This window comes from Thalassophryne amazonica, chromosome 19, assembly GCF_902500255.1.
Source record: "Thalassophryne amazonica chromosome 19, fThaAma1.1, whole genome shotgun sequence".
Lineage (NCBI taxonomy): Eukaryota > Metazoa > Chordata > Actinopteri > Batrachoidiformes > Batrachoididae > Thalassophryne > Thalassophryne amazonica.
Window position 1 is genome coordinate 28,701,210 of NC_047121.1, and position 15,058 is coordinate 28,716,267.

A 15,058-nucleotide genomic window follows, 5' to 3' on the forward strand; every position below is an offset into this window, starting at 1 on the left:
TTAAACTTTTCACAGAAAACCATCTTAATTTCTCGAATAGTGTCCACTCGGATATTCCTCACAGGTCCAGAAAAAATTTTGATAAAGCAACGCGCGCCGTCTCGAGCAGCGTGTGAAACAAAGGAATTCAGCCGAGAGGGCGGGACCACATCTCACTCAAGGCCTGCCCACAGGGAAATGACGTCACCGACACGCGTGAAAAAACTCACGCATGCGCACGAGGGTTCAAGCATGATTGGTGTAATCGCATGTCATTCAAATCCATATAGTTAAAAAAAAAAATAAAAGGGTCGGTTTATTATCTAAGAGACCTCGTATTTCTGTTAACTTGAACTCATAAAAATATGAACTCAATCATGTTCAATGTTCAATCAAATCATGTTAAATATCCATCCAACTGGGGCGGCACAGTGGATTAGTGGTTAGTACAGCGTGTGGCGGTTGCATGTTCTCCACATGCAAAGACATGTGGGTTAGATGAACTGAACTCATGGATATCTCACACACAGTAAGGTCCATAACTATTAGGACAGTGAGCCATACATCCATTTTCTCTACCTGAGGCGGGGTAACACCCTTGACGTCATGCCAATCTATCACAGGGCCACATATAGACAGACAAACGTATTCACACCCGCATCCCCAACTACCACCAATTTAAAGTTCCCAACCTGCATGTCTTTGGATGAGGGCGAAAGCCGGAGCACCTAGAGCAGGGGTAGGCAACCTGTTCCAGAAAGAGCCATGAGGGTGCAGGTTTTCTTTGCAGCCACTGACTCCACCAGGTGATTTCACTGATTAACTGATTCCATCTGCTCAAAGTGATATTAATCAGTAAAATCACCTGGTGGAGTCAGTGGCTGCAAAGAAAACCTGCACCCTCATGGCTCTTTCTTGAACAGGTTGCCTACCCCTGACCTAGAGGGAACCACCTAAACATGCCCCGGGCAGGAAGCAATCCCACAACCTTCTTTCTGTGAAGCAACGGTGCTAACCACTAAGCTACCGTGCTGCCGAAAAGTGATACAATTTTTTTTTAATTTTGCCATGTGCACCACCACTTTGGAATTTAAATGAGTCCCTCATGATGTGCTGGTACTGCAAACATTGAGATTTAACTCAATGGGGGGTGGGGGGCACTGAGACACTATAGTGCCAACTCTGAAGGAGTGACAGACTGGAGAAGCTGTACTGTGCATAGTGCAACTTTTGTATGTTGCATCACCAGTTATAGCGTCATGGTGGAGTGGAACACCAAAGGGTTTTCTTCAAAAGAAGACCTGAAATGTCCTCTAAACTTTGGCAGTAGGCACATGGGAGACTTGAGCCTAGATTTGATTGGTTTTCTTCCATGAAGCCATGAGCTGATAAAATGCAACACCAAAGGAAGAAGAAAAGTGATTCTCACCCAAATTTGGCATCTTCAGCTCTTCCAGCAGCCCTTCAGCTTTACACATTCGGGTTGCCAGGCCTGTAACCAACCAATCATCAACACCTCTGATAATCTGCAAGAAACTGAAGCAGTATGCTATAACAGAAAATGGAATTTTTCCATTTATATTCTAAGAAAACAAAAATTAAAAGAAAGCCCTCACTTTATCAATGGCCACTTTCTCCTCCAGTGTCGCTCTACTTGTCAATGGCAATATTGAATGAACGTTTTCAACTAATCAGTGTCTAATGTTTAGGTTCAGAAATCAATGGCTTCCTCAACACTTCGTAATTGATAAACATGAGTGGATCCAGACCCTTTTTTTTCCCCCCAGAGAGCAGTGTTAGGAAAGAAGAGCTGTACCACCCAGGCTATTATTTTTCATCTTAAACTATAAATTATATTTATAGTTTAATTTAATAGTTTATAATTAACAAATATGTAGGACTGCTTTTTTGCATTTACGCAATATCTCTAAAATCAGAAAGGTCTTGTCTCAGAGTGATGCTGAAAAACTAATTCATGCATTTATTTCCTCTAGGCTGGACTATTGTAATTCATTATTATCAGGTTGTCCTAAAAGTTCCCTAAAAAGCCTTCAGTTAATTCAAAATGCTGCAGCTAGAGTGCTGACGGGGACTAGAAGGAGAGAGCATATCTCACCCATATTGGCCTCTCTTCATTGGCTTCCTGTTAATTCTAGAATAGAATTTAAAATTCTTCTTCTTACTTATAAGGTTTTGAATAATCAGGTCCCATCTTATCTTAGGGACCTCATAGTACCATATCACCCCAATAGAGCGCTTCGCTCTCAGACTGCAGGCTTACTTGTAGTTCCTAGGGTTTGTAAGAGTAGAATGGGAGGCAGAGCCTTCAGCTTTCAGGCTCCTCTCCTGTGGAACCAGCTCCCAATTCAGATCAGGGAGACAGACACCCTCTCTACTTTTAAGATTAGGCTTAAAACTTTCCTTTTTGCTAAAGCTTATAGTTAGGGCTGGATCAGGTGACCCTGAACCATCCCTTAGTTATGCTGCTATAGACGTAGACTGCTGGGGGGTTCCCATGATGCACTGTTTCTTTCTCTTTTTGCTCTGTATGCACCACTCTGCATTTAATCATTAGTGATCGATCTCTGCTCCCCTCCACAGCATGTCTTTTTCCTGGTTCTCTCCCTCAGCCCCAACCAGTCCCAGCAGAAGACTGCCCCTCCCTGAGCCTGGTTCTGCTGGAGGTTTCTTCCTGTTAAAAGGGAGTTTTTCCTTCCCACTGTAGCCAAGTGCTTGCTCACAGGGGGTCGTTTTGACCGTTGGGGTTTTACATCATTATTGTATGGCCTTGCCTTACAATATAAAGCGCCTTGGGGCAACTGTTTGTTGTGATTTGGCGCTATATAAAAAAAAAATAAAATTGATTGATTGATATTTGAAATCCATGGCGTGGAGCACAGTGTCTTAGTGGTTAGCTCTGTTGCCTCACAGCGAGAAGGTCATGGGATCGATTCCCACCTGTGTCCTTTCTCTGTGGAGTTTGCACGGGTTCCCTGTGGGTGCTTCCACTTCCTCCCTCTTTCAAAGATGCGCAGGTTAGGTGGATTTGAAACTAAACTGTCCGTAAGTGTGCGTGCAGATGTGAATGTGTTTGTCTATATGTGATGTGATGGATGTGGTGTTCTGTCCAGGGTGTACTCTGCCACATACCTATGATGGTCTGGATAGGCTCCCCCCCTTCCTTAAATGGAGTAAGTGCATAGAGAAGACGGATGGAAATCCAAGGCTTGACCTGGCAATATCGCCCTCTGTTGGCTGGCAGCTCTTTCAGTTTTGCAGCATGATTTATAACATTTTTGTTTTTCTGTATTTTGCAGCTTTTCAATATTTGGACCATTTGGAGATTTTGACAGCATTTCTTGATGTTTAGTATAATTTTTACATTGCTGCAATCTTTTGGCCTTTTAGGACCACTGTAAACACAATCCAAAATTTTGTCCAAACACACAGCTGATGTTTAGAAAATGAGCTGCAAACTAGGTTTATTCTGGTACAACAGCAAATTATTTGAGCAGACACTTGGGAGAACTGACCAAAAATCAAGGAGCAAGTAAATCTCTTTATAATAATTCAGGAATGTGTCTAAAAATGCAGACAGTAAGCAAAATGAATAATAAATGTTCATTACGTGACCTGAAGTTTTGACCCGCAGCTGCTCCACGGTGCTCTCGCTTGTCCTCAGCCTCAGCTGCAGGAACGGTAGTTCAGCCATCAAAGCTGGAGACACATCAGTATCCAAATCAAGAGGCGGTTACCACGGCAACCAGGCATTAATACAGTCGGATTAGTCTGAGAGCACAGTCCCAGTGTGACAGCCGGAACACAGGTTTTCTACATCATTTATTGTATTTTATAGACGCTTGCTTCTAGATTCAGCTTCTTGTAATAAATAAATCTGAGGATGGATTGAGCTTGAAAATCTCTGCTGTTTGAGGGATTTAGTTTTTAACGATATTTAAAAAAAAAAAAATCCCACTTGGCATTAAGAGTTCTTGGAGGTCATGAGTGAGTCATGTGACTTTGCAGCTGTAAATGTGTATGTATGTGTGTGTGTGTGGGGGGGGAGAGATCGATGTGATTTATGAGTGAGTGGATAACAAACATGAACAAGCCAATTGTCTCTGGTTTTTGGAGTCCTCTGCGATTTCAAAGACAAAGGATGCAAAAGCAATGAATTATGTTTGGTATAGACAAAAAAAAAAAAAGAACCAGTTTGTTCTGTTGTAGGAATCTGTGCTGACAGATCGGTGAAGTCTGGCAGCATTTGCTGGTGTTGAGCACCACTGTATCCACCACAACATGGAACTGCTCTGGGTCCTGGATGGCAACCACCTACCAGCTCCACCTGCCAAAAGTAGTCATCTTTCCACCACAGCAAGGTGATGTGGTGATGTGTGGGTGTCCCTTTGGCTTTTTCGAGGTAGCACAGTCCTCAACACTGTGGGAACTGTGTTGGATCAAACTAAGAACACTGCTCCACATGGCCAAAATGTCATAACCGACGTTCCTTCAGAAAGCAAGTTGTGTGCCCCTTCTCAATCTCCTTAAATTACCGCCTGTTTGACGTAACATCCTTCAAACTGTATCCAAGGATCCTCACTTTTTAGGTCACTGAGTAGTGCGCAGGTCTCACAGCCACACAGTAAGATGGGATGGGATGGAAGGGGGTAGCTAGCTGGAGGTGAGAGATGATCTCGAGACCAAAGAATTGTTGGTTAAACTCCTTGTCAGAATGGAAAAATCACAATGCTTGTATCTATTCTAGACCCACAACATGCACAAGACTAGAGCTCCAAACACATTGTTTTATTCCACATTGATTAGAACATCATCAGCAAAGTTCAATTAATCAAAAAAAAAAAAAAAAAAAAAAAAAAATGCACATACAGAACAGCTGCATGGTTTTTTGGAACTCTTGACCCATGTAAGGACTGAAAAGTGTAGACTGTCCCAGAATTCACAGAACCCTGACTCTGTTCTGCACAGCAATCCAAGCACCAGTGTGCAGGCTGGCAATGATCTCCAGCAACTTACTGGGACCTCGCAAATTCTCAGAATGTCCCAAAAAGTAGGCCAACCACCCAAGTTAAACCCAGAAGAAGCTCAGACAGAACTCAACCTTCCACATAAAGAACTGGGGCTTGGGTGAAGGTTGACTTCTTGGCCATGAAATCAAACTGCTCAAGTTGGTGAGCAGCAGCAGCTGCCGGCACTGGGCTTGTTTGAGATTGAGCCTTACAAATCCTTTACCTGGCTCAGAGAGTAACGTGATCCCCTGGAGCTGGTGTAATTCAGACAATCACCCTCTCCTTTGCACCAAGAGTTCACAAACATAAAATAGTGAAAGGTGATGTAGTGAACTAATTCAACTAAGGGGAAAACAAACAAACAAACAAACAAAAAACAAAGTCTCTGAGACCAATTAAAAACATACAACAGATAGTCTGAGTGCAGATTCTGGTTTTCGTTGTGATGTCACAGACTCACCTGTGTTCATGTTCTCCAGGTTCTCTATCAGAATGCTGCTGTTGTTCAGTCGTGACTTCAGTATCAACAGCTCTGTTACCTGGACTGCAAAGCACAAATGACACAAATGTGACCCGAGATGACTGATGACATATCCACAAATGCAGGACATGTAGATATATGTCATCTGCATTAGATTAAAGATTACAATAGACAGAACTTTATTAATCCCTTGGGAAGATTCCCTCAGGAAAATGGAGGTTCCAGCAGCATTGTATAGCAGCACGCAGGGTAAGAAGCACACAGAGTATCAAAAGTGAAAATAAATATAAATACGCAAATATAAATACTAGAAATACTGCTCGCTACTGGTTTGCTGGCTACTACTGTTCCTCTCCTCCTCCTCTCCTAATGAAGTAACTTTATAAAGTAAGTGTAAAATGTAAATGTATAAAGTAATTAATAAAGTAACTTTTCAAAGTTGCTTTGGCAACACTGTATCACGCCAGTGTCAGGGTGCTGCCATGCAAGGCACTCAGTACACACTGGGGGCAACTTGGGGATTAAGGACTTTGCCCATGTGCCCTGAGCGATTTTGTAGTCTGATGGGGATTTGAACCAAAGACCCCTCTGGTCACAAACCCCTCACTTTAACCACTTGACCATCACCACCCCTAAATCTAAGAAAGATAAGTACTGTTCAGGCCCAGTACTTATCCACAGATATGGTAGCATGAAGTCTACAGCTCACCTCAGTCCATCACCAGTTAATTCCCCAGCCAAGGCTGCTATCAATTTACAGCTGGATGTCCTGGAATGATACAGATGAAGTGTCTTGTCCAAGGACACACAGACAGTGTGAAAAACATGCCCAGAATTAAACCCTGGTCTATATACTGGGAGCCCAACTTCCATCCCAGAGTTACCTGCTCTGCAAGAAACATACATGAGCAAAATATGGGCCAAAGTGTCAAACAGAACCCCAGGATCACGACTAAATAAGAGATGGAGGCATCAGGTAGAAGTGTGACTTTAGAGAAGACTAAACTGCCGTGGCCTTAAAGACAGCCAACTGTGGAAGAAACCTCCAAAATTAATATGAAGCAGCTTGATAAATAATGTGCAGCCTCTCACCTGGACAAAGGTCAAAGGTTCTTCTGTTAGACTGGACAAAAATAGAACTGTTTAGCCATAAGGATCAGCATGATGACTACAGGAATGTGCTTGGAGGTCTCAACCCAAAACATAATTTCATGTGGTTAACAGCTTTATTTGTTTGTTTTTTCTTTTTTAAAGGAAAGGACTTTTCAGAAGTATTTATACTAAATTTGATGCTCGTATCACCAACTGATCGATTGTCAGTCTTGTCTGCTTCATCGTGTTTGAATCAAGTGAAGCAATTCAAAGGCAACATCACCAAATTTATGTAAACCATTGAAACTCTTACATAGTCTGTAAGGTAAAATATATTTGTTTCTTAATCATTATTTGGAATAAAGTAGACATTCTCACATACTTTACATGTAAATTATTGGAAAAAATTAAACATGCAGAGTTGGGGGGGGGGGGGGGGGGAGTAGCTCAAAAATGTGTCCTATGAACAAGTGAGCATTTTTTTGAAGAATTCAGCTTCTTCAACTTAAAAATTCCTGCAAAAATCTAATTCAGTTTACTGTGAAAACTGTATGAACTCAGAGGAAACTTGATTCACTCTCAGTCCTGGAAGCTTCTGTGGCCAAATGTTTTGAAGAAGTTCAATCAGCTAAATAAAGCTTGTGGAGCGAGAAGACAAATCACCCAAAATGAAGATACTTCACCAACTTGCGCTGTGCTTCTCCAGCTCCTCCACCTTCCTCGCCAGCGCTGAATTCCTTTCAGTCAGGAGACTCGGCCCTGTGTCCATCCTGACCTCTGTGCTCCTCAGCTCCTCTCTGTGCTCAGACAGCGCCTCCTCCAGGGCGCGGACACGCCCTCTGTGCTCCTCAGCCTCCACTTCTCTGTCCCTGAGCCGGGTCTCCATAGCCCGCAGAGCTAACCGCTGCTCCACCTCGGCTGCCCTCAGACTGAGGACGAGTTCCTTCAGGCCTTTCAACTCATCCCAAAGGCCAGACAGCGTCAGTGGGACGTCCATGTCTTTCCTGGTGTCCTCCTGCAGGGTAAAACCATCCACGCCGCCCTGGGTGTCAGCTGGAGATGGACAGAAGAAGAGCAGCAGCAACACAGCAACCTTCATTCTGAAACCAAAGTGTGCTGCTGCAGAGGAGCCCGTTGTTCCGACACTTACAGTAATCCTGAGAACTGAGAGCTGAGAACAACCACCAAGAGGATTATTTATTTCACAAGTCCACTCTGTAAGAACTGGATCCCTGCAAGAAGACGTGAACATGCAAGTTACTTTTTGGATCAAGCTTCACTTACTGTAACAAATTACTGCATCTCAAGATGGAGAGGAAAAATGGGAGACTGGAATGGGTTTGGTTCTTGCATCTACTGCCCGTCTGTATGATTTAGGACATGCTCCAATGTCAACTACTGAACAGGATTACAAGGGTTTGTGCACATTGAGACTTATGCAAGAGTAGTTTCAGACCTTTCTTACTTTTCCCTTATTAGTATCGCACTCATGTACTACATCAGACACAGCTAGCGCTCATAAAACCAGATAATTATGTAAATTTGCCGACTTAAGGTTATACGTAAACAGGACGTTCACTGATCCTCACCTGCATCAGAATACAAAATTTCAAAGCTAAATAAGCAGCAGTTTTTACAGTTGAAATTGCATTTGTTGCAGATCCACTGATGACCTCATTACACCGAAGCTTACTCTGCTAAATCCAACTCCATGGTGGGGAATATTGGCGAGCCAACACGATAAAATGGCTTGATTATGAGAAAAATCAGACAAAAGTTCATTCACAGGCCAAAGTCAATGTCAAACTTTGGACCTAGTGCTTCATACAGGGGTTTGAGAATTGATATTCTGAGGAAGTTGTTAAAGATACACATATTTATTGTAAAATAATAATACTGTGCATCTGAAAAGTATTCACAGTGCTTTAGTTTTTCCACACTTTATGTTACAGCGTTATTCCAAAACTGAAACTCATCTTTTCCCCTCAATTCTACCCGCAACACCCCATAATGACAACATGAAAAACGTTTTGAAATTTTTGCAAATTTATCAAAAATAAAAAAGGTAAAGCTTTGGTCCCATCGAATAATAAAGCCATGAATAACAAGCCACGTATGGATTTGTCACAAATTTCAGTGATTATTCGAATAATGATCCACATATAAATTACTGGATTCCCCTCCCCCCCAAAAAACAACACAAAACGCATCCATTACCAGTCCAGTTAAAACTGAACCACGGGTTCCTGGATAGTGGCATCTGTGCTTCTTGCTGGCTTTATTTCTTCTGCAGCTTAGTCATTTTGACATCGTGATCCAAATTTTAACTTTGTGTTTATCCATTATTGCTTGCAAAACAAAACCCCCTTTTCTACTTTTTTTTTTTTTACTAATAGCCCAATTTCATAGCCTTAAGAGTGTGCATATCATTAATGCTTGGTCTTGTTGGATTTGTGAGAATCTACTGGTACCTTGTTTCCCATGTAACAGTAAGAAATATACTCAAAACCTGGATTAATCTTTTTAGTCACATAGCACTACTATTATTCTGAACACTACTGTAAGTATTCACACCTCTTGCTCAATACTTTGTTGATGCACCTTTGGCAGCAATTACAACCTCAAGGCTTCTTGAATATGATGCCACAAGCTTAGTACACCTATCTTTGGATAGTTTTGTCCATTTCTCTTTGCAGCACCTCTCAAGCTGCATCAGGTTGGATGGGAAGCGTCAGTGCACAGCCATTTTCAGATCTCTCCAGAGAAATTCAATTGGATTCAGGTCTGGACTCTGACTGGGCCACTCAAGGACATTCACAGAGTTGTCCCGAAGCCACTCCTTTGATATCTTGACTGTGTGCTTAGGGTCATTGTCCTGCTGAAAGATTAACCGTCACCCCCGTCTGACGTCAAGAGCACTCTGGAGCAGGTTTTCATCCAGGATGTCTCTGTACATTGCTGCATTCATTTTTCCGTCAATCCCGACTAGTCTCCCAGTTCCTGCTGCTGAAAACATCCCCACAGCATGATGCCACCATCATGCTTCATTGCAGGGATGGTACCTGTTTTCCTCCAAACATGATGCCTGGCATTCACACCAAAGAGGTCAATCTTTGTCTCAGACCAGAAAATTTTGTTTCTGATGGTCAGAGTCCTTTAGGTGCTTTTTGGGAAACTCCAGGTGGGCTGGCATGAGGCTTTTACTAAAGAGTGGCTTCCATCTGGCCACTCTACCATACAGGCCTGATTGGTGGATTGCTGCAGAGATGGTTGTCCTTCTGGAAGATTCTCCTCGCTCCACAGAGGAATGCTGGAGCTCTGACAGACTGACCATTGGCTTCTTGGTCCCCTTCCTGACTAAGGCCCTTCTCCCCCGATCGCTCAGTTTAGATGGGTGGCCAGCTCAAGGAAGAATCCTTGTGGATCCAAATTTCTTCCATTTACAGATGACGGAGGTCACTGTGCTCATTGGGACCTTCAAAGCAGCAGAAATGATTCTGCACCCTTCCTCAAATTTGTGCATCGAGACAATCCTGCCTCGGAGGTCTACCGACAATTCCTTTGACTTCATGCTTGGTTTGTGCTCTGACATGCACTGTCAACTGTGGGACCTTAGACAGGTGTGCATCTTTCCAAATCATGTCCAATCAACTGAATTTACCCCAGGTAGACTCCAGTTAAGCTGTAGGAACATCTCAAGGATGATAAGGGGAAACAAGATGTACCTGAGCTCAATTTTGAGCTTCATGGCAAATGTGAATATTTATGTACATGCGATTTTCTTGGTTTATTCTTAATAAATTTGCAAAAAAAAAAAAAAAAAAAAAAAAAAAAATCATTGTCATTATGGGGACTGTGTGTAGAAGTTTTGAGGGAAAACAATTTCTTCCATTTTGGAATACGGCTGTAACATAACAAAATGTGGAAAAAGTGAAGTGCTGTGAATACTTTATGGAGGCACTCTAATAGTAAATTGCCCATCAAGGCAGGGACACAACTCTTAGGTTGGTTTTTGGCTGTTAGTCCATCTTAGTTTTGCCAAAAGTCAACTTCTCAAACGAAGAAACAGTCAAGAACTTCCCGCACATTTGAACAACTTTTGTCACCATCTAGTGGGCAATGTGAGCATTTCAGGGCTTCTGTACATTTCCTACTATACATGAAACCCAAAATTCTGTTAAAAAAAAAAGTATTTATAAATGTTAGAAATACATGCTTTCTTTTGGCACGCAGATGTGTGACCTCCCAGTATCAACGTATAAAAATTTCGGTTCTGAGAGTTTATCAGTGATTGAGCTTTAGGACACAGAAGGTGTTGCTGTACAGGACAGCAATTTCTCTTGACACGCACAACTTATACTTGTGAATCACATATCACCTTTCTATTGCCCACATGACCGTTTGACCTTAGATAACCTTCAAACACTGGACTCTCAAAACTGGAGCCAATATGGATTAAACATGGTGGAAGGGTTTAGGATAAAGTGTTTTACTTTTGGATAGAATTGATCAAATGTCGAATTTACACAAAACTGTATATTTATACAGAGTTTTGTGTAAATATAATGCTGGTATGAACTGTTTAAAGAGTCAGTAACAGAACAGAACGCAGCTGTGAACCCACGAGTAAGTTGTTTCGTAATTAATGTGGCACTGCGTGGGATCAGTTCGCATGCTGATCATTGCTAACGTGCTAATCTGCAGCGCCAACACACTAAAGCCTCACGACTAAGTAGCACCATAAATCATCACATGCAACTCGTGCAGGCCTCAGCTTCCACAAGCCCCAAAGAGGAATTGCATACACATAACCTTTGAAGGTAAAACATGACTTAAAGTGGAGTATTTCACGGTGTTATTGCTCAGGAAGACGTCGACAGAGTGACTGAAAAGTGAAAAGATGTCAGTTCAGGTCAGTAATCTTTGCTCTCACAAGCAGCGCTGATGGCCTGGGTGGCCACCAGACCTGAGTCTTGGAAATTCAAGAAAAGTACAGCCAAACTCATTTCAAGCTGCACATAAGCTGCGGTGTAAATGACCCAGAAGAGCAGGGACACAACTTTAAAGTGATTTTTGGCTGTCAGCCCCATCTTATTTTCATCAAAATTTTAGTCGAGACCTTGCCGCACACTTGTGTAGCTTTTGCCACCATCTAGTGGGTGATGTGAGCATTTCCACAGTTCTGTACATTTCCTAACTGAAATTCAAAATACAGTAAAAAAAAAAAAAAAAAAAAGGAAGCCATTTATAAATGACAGAAATGTGTGATTTTTTTTTTGGGGGGGGGGGGGGGGTAGAGCTTTGAACTCCCAGGTTTAATGGTTCTTGAATTTTTGGTACGGACAGCAGTTTCTCTTGACAAGCACAACTTACAGTTGTGAAAAATATATTGAAAGAGGAAAAGGAAAAAGTATAATTATCTGCTACAGCTACACATAAGCAATCCTTACCACAGGGTTATGCAAAGTTTTAGAATGCACCTGCATTTAAACAATAAGTATATTTCTTTGCTTTACAACCCCAATTCCAATGAAGTTGGGACATTGTGTAAAATGCAAATAAATACAGAATACAATGATTTGCAAATCCTCTTCAACCTGTATTCAACTGAATACACCACAAAGATATTTAATGTTCAAACTGATAAACTTTGTTTTTGTGCAAATATTTGCTAATTTTGAAATGGATGCCTGTAACATGTTTCAAAAAAGCTGGAATAATGTTATGTTTGCCACTGTGTAACATCACCTTTCCTTCTAACAACACTCAATAAGCGTTTGGGAACTGAGGACAATAATTGTGAGTGTCATGATTGGGTATGAAAGGAGCATCCCCAAAAGGCTCAGCCGCTCACAAGCAAAGATGGGGCAAGGATCACCACTTTGTGAACAACTGCTTGAAAGAAAAAAAAAAAACCAAAAAAAAAAACCAGTCCAACAGTTTAAGAACAATGTTTCTCAATGTTCAATTGCAAGGAATTTAGGGATTCCACCATGTACAGTCCATAATATAATCAGAAGATTCAGAGACTCTGGAGAGCTTTCTACACGTAAGCGGCAAGGCCGAAAACCAACACTGAATGCCCGTGACCTTCGATCCCTCAGGTGACACTGCATTAAAACCGACATCTTTGCGTAAAGGATCTTACCACGGGCTCGGGAACACTTCAGAAAACCATTGTCAGTTAACACAGTTTGTCGCTACATCTACAAGTGCAAGTTAAAACTCTACCATGCAAAGCGAAAGACATACATCAACAACATCCAGAAACACCGCCACCTTCTCTGGGCCTGAGCTCATTTGAAATGGACACACGTGAAGTGGAAAAAGTGTGCTGTGGTCTGATGAGCCCACATTTAAAACTGTTTTTGGAGATCATGGACGTGATGTCCTCTGGACAAAAGAGGAAAAAGACCATCCAGATTGTTACCAGCGCAAAGTTCAAAAGCCAGCATCTGTGATGGTATGGGGTGTGTGTTAGTGCCCATAGCATGGGCAAATTACAGATCTGTGATTGCTTCATCAGTGCCAAAAGGTACATCCAGGTTTTAGAGCAACACATGCTGCCATCCAAGCAACGTCTTTTTCAGGGACATCCCTGCTTATTTCAGCAAGACAATGCCAAGCCACATTCTGCACGTGTTACAACAGCATGGCTTCATAGTAAAAGAGTGTGGGTACTCGACTGGCCTGCCTGCAGTCCAGACCTGTCACCCATTGAAAATGTGTGGCACATTATGAAGCGCAAAATACGACAACGGAGACCCCGGACTGTTGAACAACTAAGTCGTACATCAAGCAAGAATGGAAAAGAATTCCACCTGCAAAGCTTCAACAATTAGTGATTTCAGTTCCCAAACGCTTATTGAGTGTTGTTAGAAGGAAAGGTGATGTAACACAGTAGTAAACATACCACTGTCCCAGCTTTTTTGAAACGTGTTGCAGGCATCCATTTCAAAATGAGCAAATATTTGCACAAAAACAAAGTTTATCAGTTTGAACATTAATATGTTGTCTTTGTGGTGTATTCAATTGAATATAGGTTGAAGAGGATTTGCAAATCATTGTATTCTGTTATTTACATTTTACACAACGTCCTAACTTCATTGAAGTGGGGGTGTAGTGTATTTCTGTGTGCAAACGGTCACCACGACTCTTTTGCTTCTATGGCTGAATTCATACTAAATTATTTCAGCAGGATTGTGTGGACGTACCACCATTGGATCTGGTCTCATGGGATTTTAGCCATTTATTTATTTTTTCATTTCAGTAAACAGTTTATTTCACAGTGCTCCAAATATGAGCCATTTCCACTCAAAAACTGCTCTTTAAAAAAAAAGAAAAAAAAAGATCCCACAAAGGTTTTGATTTAAAGAAACTAAACATGCTTCATCAAACCAGAATCTGCTTTCTGGCCTTGACAGAGTCTGGTGGTGTTTCATCTGCACTTTCTGGTGCATGTGGTGGTTTGTTCCACAGTCAGGCTGCGGCCCGTCGCAGCAGTCAGTTATTCTGGTTTCTTTCAGAAACCAAACCTCTTGCTCTCACTCCGTTAAAAACAAAAAAGAACCACAAATCTGCGCCTCTGCAAGCAGACAGGCCGGCAGGTTGACACATAAAAACATCCAGCTGCATGTAAACACCTGTTCAACATGAAGAATGAAGTAAAAAAAAAAAAAAATTCATGCTTTAAGAGATGCAGCCAACAGCTCATCAGGAAAATGTCAACGTTCAGTTTAAAAAGGTTTTTTTTGTTTTAACTTAATACAAGTTTGTGAAGCTTCAGTGACACAAAACGTGACTGAGAACAATCCCAAAAATCAGCAACGACACAGGAACTCCTGATGGTTAAAGAGAACGTTGTATATCCAGCTGAACATACAGTGTGTTCAGAATAATAGTAGTGCTATGTGACTAAAAAGATTAATCCAGGTTTTGAGTATATTTCTTATTGTTACATGGGAAACAAGGTACCAGTAGATTCAGTAGATTCTCACAAATCCAACAAGACCAAGCATTCATGATATGCACTCTTAAGGCTATGAAATTGGGCTAGTAGTAAAAAAGTAGAAAAGGGGGTGTTCACAATAATAATAGTGTGGCATTCAGTCATTGAGTTTGTCAATTTTGTGGAACAAACAGGTGTGAATCAGGTGTCCCCTATTTAAGGATGAAGCCAGCACCTGTTGAACATGCTTTTCTCTTTGAAAGCCTGAAGAAAATGGGACGTTCAAGACATTGTTCAGAAGAACAGCGTAGTTTGATTAAAAAGTTGATTGGAGATGGTAAAACTTATACGCAGGTGTAAAACATTATAGGCTGTTCATCTACAATGATCTCCAATGCTCTAAAATGGACAAAAAAAACAAACAAAAAAAAAAACAGACGCATGGAAGAAAACGGAAAACAACCATCAAAATGGATAGAAGAATAACCAGAATGGCAAAGGCTCACCCACTGATCAGCTCCAGGATGATCA

At 41.6% G+C, this 15,058-nt stretch overlaps 1 protein-coding gene across 1 annotated transcript in view; it reads right to left on the minus strand.

The window, feature by feature from the left end:
* Positions 1-8,657, minus strand: part of LOC117531707 (complement C1q-like protein 2) — a 29,613-nt gene extending 20,956 nt beyond the window's left edge. The window contains exons 1-4 of the mRNA XM_034194819.1: positions 7,267-8,657; positions 5,467-5,550; positions 3,613-3,696; positions 1,409-1,471 (exon numbers count right to left, since the gene is read on the minus strand). Of these exons, the coding sequence (XP_034050710.1) occupies positions 1,409-1,471; positions 3,613-3,696; positions 5,467-5,550; positions 7,267-7,831 (796 nt within the window). The 5' untranslated portion in view covers positions 7,832-8,657. The remainder of the gene's footprint in view (positions 1-1,408; positions 1,472-3,612; positions 3,697-5,466; positions 5,551-7,266) is intronic.
* Positions 8,658-15,058: the final 6,401 nt, after the last annotated feature.